Genomic DNA, 2,238 nt, shown 5'->3' with positions numbered 1-2,238 from the left:
CAGTGAAGCAATAACAGCAGAGTGGCACTAGCAGCAGCAGCTCAACAGCAGTGAAGCATTAACAGCAGTGAAGCAATAACAGCAGAGCACCAATAACAGCAGTGAAGAGACAAGCTCTAGCAGCATAGAAGCAGTAACAGCAGAGGAACAGCAGAGAGTCGCAAAAGTAAATCAAAGCAGTGCGCCGTAACATGAGAATTAACAGCGAAGAAATCAGCCGCGATCGAGCCGCGTTCCCATGCAATTAAACAATATCTTATATTAAATATAAATAACTTTTAGTTGTAACTTCAAAATCGAGATGATGGAATTTTGTTGCTGTTGCGGCGCTGCTTGTGTGCCCTCTCGTGCCGGTGCTTCAGGACGAGCACCACGCGACGGAACATGCTCAAAATGTCAAAGAACAGATCCATGGCATGCTGCACGGCATCGTGGTCGCCGCTGCGGCACTTCAGCACAATGTCCTGGGTGTCGTAGACCACGAAGGCGGCCACAACGAGCACGCCCACAAGGAGCTGGCCCATTTGCACCGCAAATGAATTGAATACCATATTGACGAGACCCAGCACGGCCATGGTGTTGATGACGCTCACCAGGCTGCCGCCGATGAACAGATACTTGCCCTGTTCGGCCCACAGGGCGACCAGCGAGAGGGTCAGGAAGGTGACGACGGTGCCCAGCAGGGCTGCCACGACAAGCACCGCATCGATGCTGGCCACATAGCCCAGCAGTGGGCCCAGGGTTTGGCCCGAGAAAAACCCAAAGGCGTGGAGCACCCCCAGGCGTATGCGGTAGTTGTTGCCAACGTCCTTGCAGAAATGCAGCGTCGCAGCCAGCAGCAGTGTCAGCACAGCAGCCAGCATGCCAAGGTCCACGAAGCCATCCATTTGCAGCACAGCGCCCGCCGCTGTGGCGGCTGCGGCTCCACCCATGATCATGTACACCTTGGAGAGGTGGTGGCGCACGGGCGGCTCGTAGCGCTCGCTGAGGCCATTAATGCAGGTGCGCAGACAGTCGCTGATCTGCTGTGCCAGTGCAGCGGCCATTTTCCTTGTTAAATTTGGAGCACAATTTGGAGTTCTACAAATTCATGTTTCAGAAGGGGAGACTGCCTTGAAAGTGATTCAATTTGAAGCGCCAGCCTGTGTCGGCAGCCCCACAAGCGAAGCAAAATGAACTGGAAGAGAAGCTAAAGGAACCGGAGAGGCAGCGCGTGCTCCTTGCATTCGCGAAGCCAACTCCCAGCTGCGTAGCCTTGTTCTTGCTGTTGATTCCTAATCAGAAACGTGTTTGCATGTCGCACTGTCGCACTGTGTTGAGTAATGGCTGCAATGGGCAAACGTGCAACATGCTGCAACTCTGTCCGTGTGTTGTTGCTGCGTGCGTGGTTTCATTTTCAGTTCCTCCCCAACCCAGACAAGACAGGACAAGACAAGGGCGACAGCAGCAATAACCCTGTGCAAGATGCGTTCCACAAGTCCACAGGCAAAACTTTATTTGCACGAGGAACAGCGCTCGCATAAAAGATAAGCTCCAAACATAAGTCTGGTTTGCCCTCGGAGTGGAACCGGGGTACAGTGGAAGGAGGAACTTGCGCTTTAAAGGGTACGGCATGGAAATGGTCCGAGTGCTTGAGGTGCGAACATCTCAAACTGTAAACCTAAGTTGGAACTTGTTTGTGGCTCAGGCATTACCAGCAGGGCTCGAACTCTATGCCACTTGTGGATTCTGTGAAATGGAGCACGGGGAATATACTTATACGCGCCTTTGTGCTTTAATTCGTCTTCGCCATTGAATTTTGTGCCGTGTCCCGTGCTCTGCCCCTTGCTGGGGCAGTTTTTTAGCACGTTAAGCCACTGAAGGCGCCACAACTAGGCGGATGGTGAGCAATTCGCAGCTCTTCCTCTCTGTTTGTCAGCTGTTTTACGGCAAAGTTATGACGTGCCTCATTCAGAAGCTTAAGTATGTACAGAAAAGAACACACAAAGCGGGAAACAAGCAGAGACAAGACGAAGCATCAAATACACTTCAACGATTGGTAACTTTACTCCGACAAAACTTTGAACTGGAATGCGATGGCCTGGCATGTACCCTCTGGCAAGGGTACCACAAAAATATACGAGGTGGAGGGGGGCTGGAAAAGGCAAACTTTTATACGATGCTGATGTAGCTGGCGTACACACAACTTTTGCCTTTTACGAGCTTGTCCTTTTGCCTTCTGCCTTCTATCAGTAACGG

General features: G+C 51.7%; 1 protein-coding gene across 1 annotated transcript; it reads right to left on the bottom strand.

Annotated features, from left to right (window-relative positions):
* Positions 1 to 290: 290 nt before the first annotated feature.
* Positions 291 to 1,106, bottom strand: LOC117580943 (bax inhibitor 1-like). Its single transcript, XM_034267726.1, has one exon. It carries the CDS (start codon positions 1,044 to 1,046, stop codon positions 291 to 293), a length of 756 nt encoding a protein of 251 aa, XP_034123617.1. The 5' UTR covers positions 1,047 to 1,106.
* Positions 1,107 to 2,238: the final 1,132 nt, after the last annotated feature.

This window comes from Drosophila guanche, unplaced genomic scaffold (assembly GCF_900245975.1).
Source record: "Drosophila guanche unplaced genomic scaffold, DGUA_6, whole genome shotgun sequence".
In the NCBI taxonomy this organism is placed as follows: domain Eukaryota; kingdom Metazoa; phylum Arthropoda; class Insecta; order Diptera; family Drosophilidae; genus Drosophila; species Drosophila guanche.
This window is presented reverse-complemented; position numbering and strand designations above follow the sequence as displayed.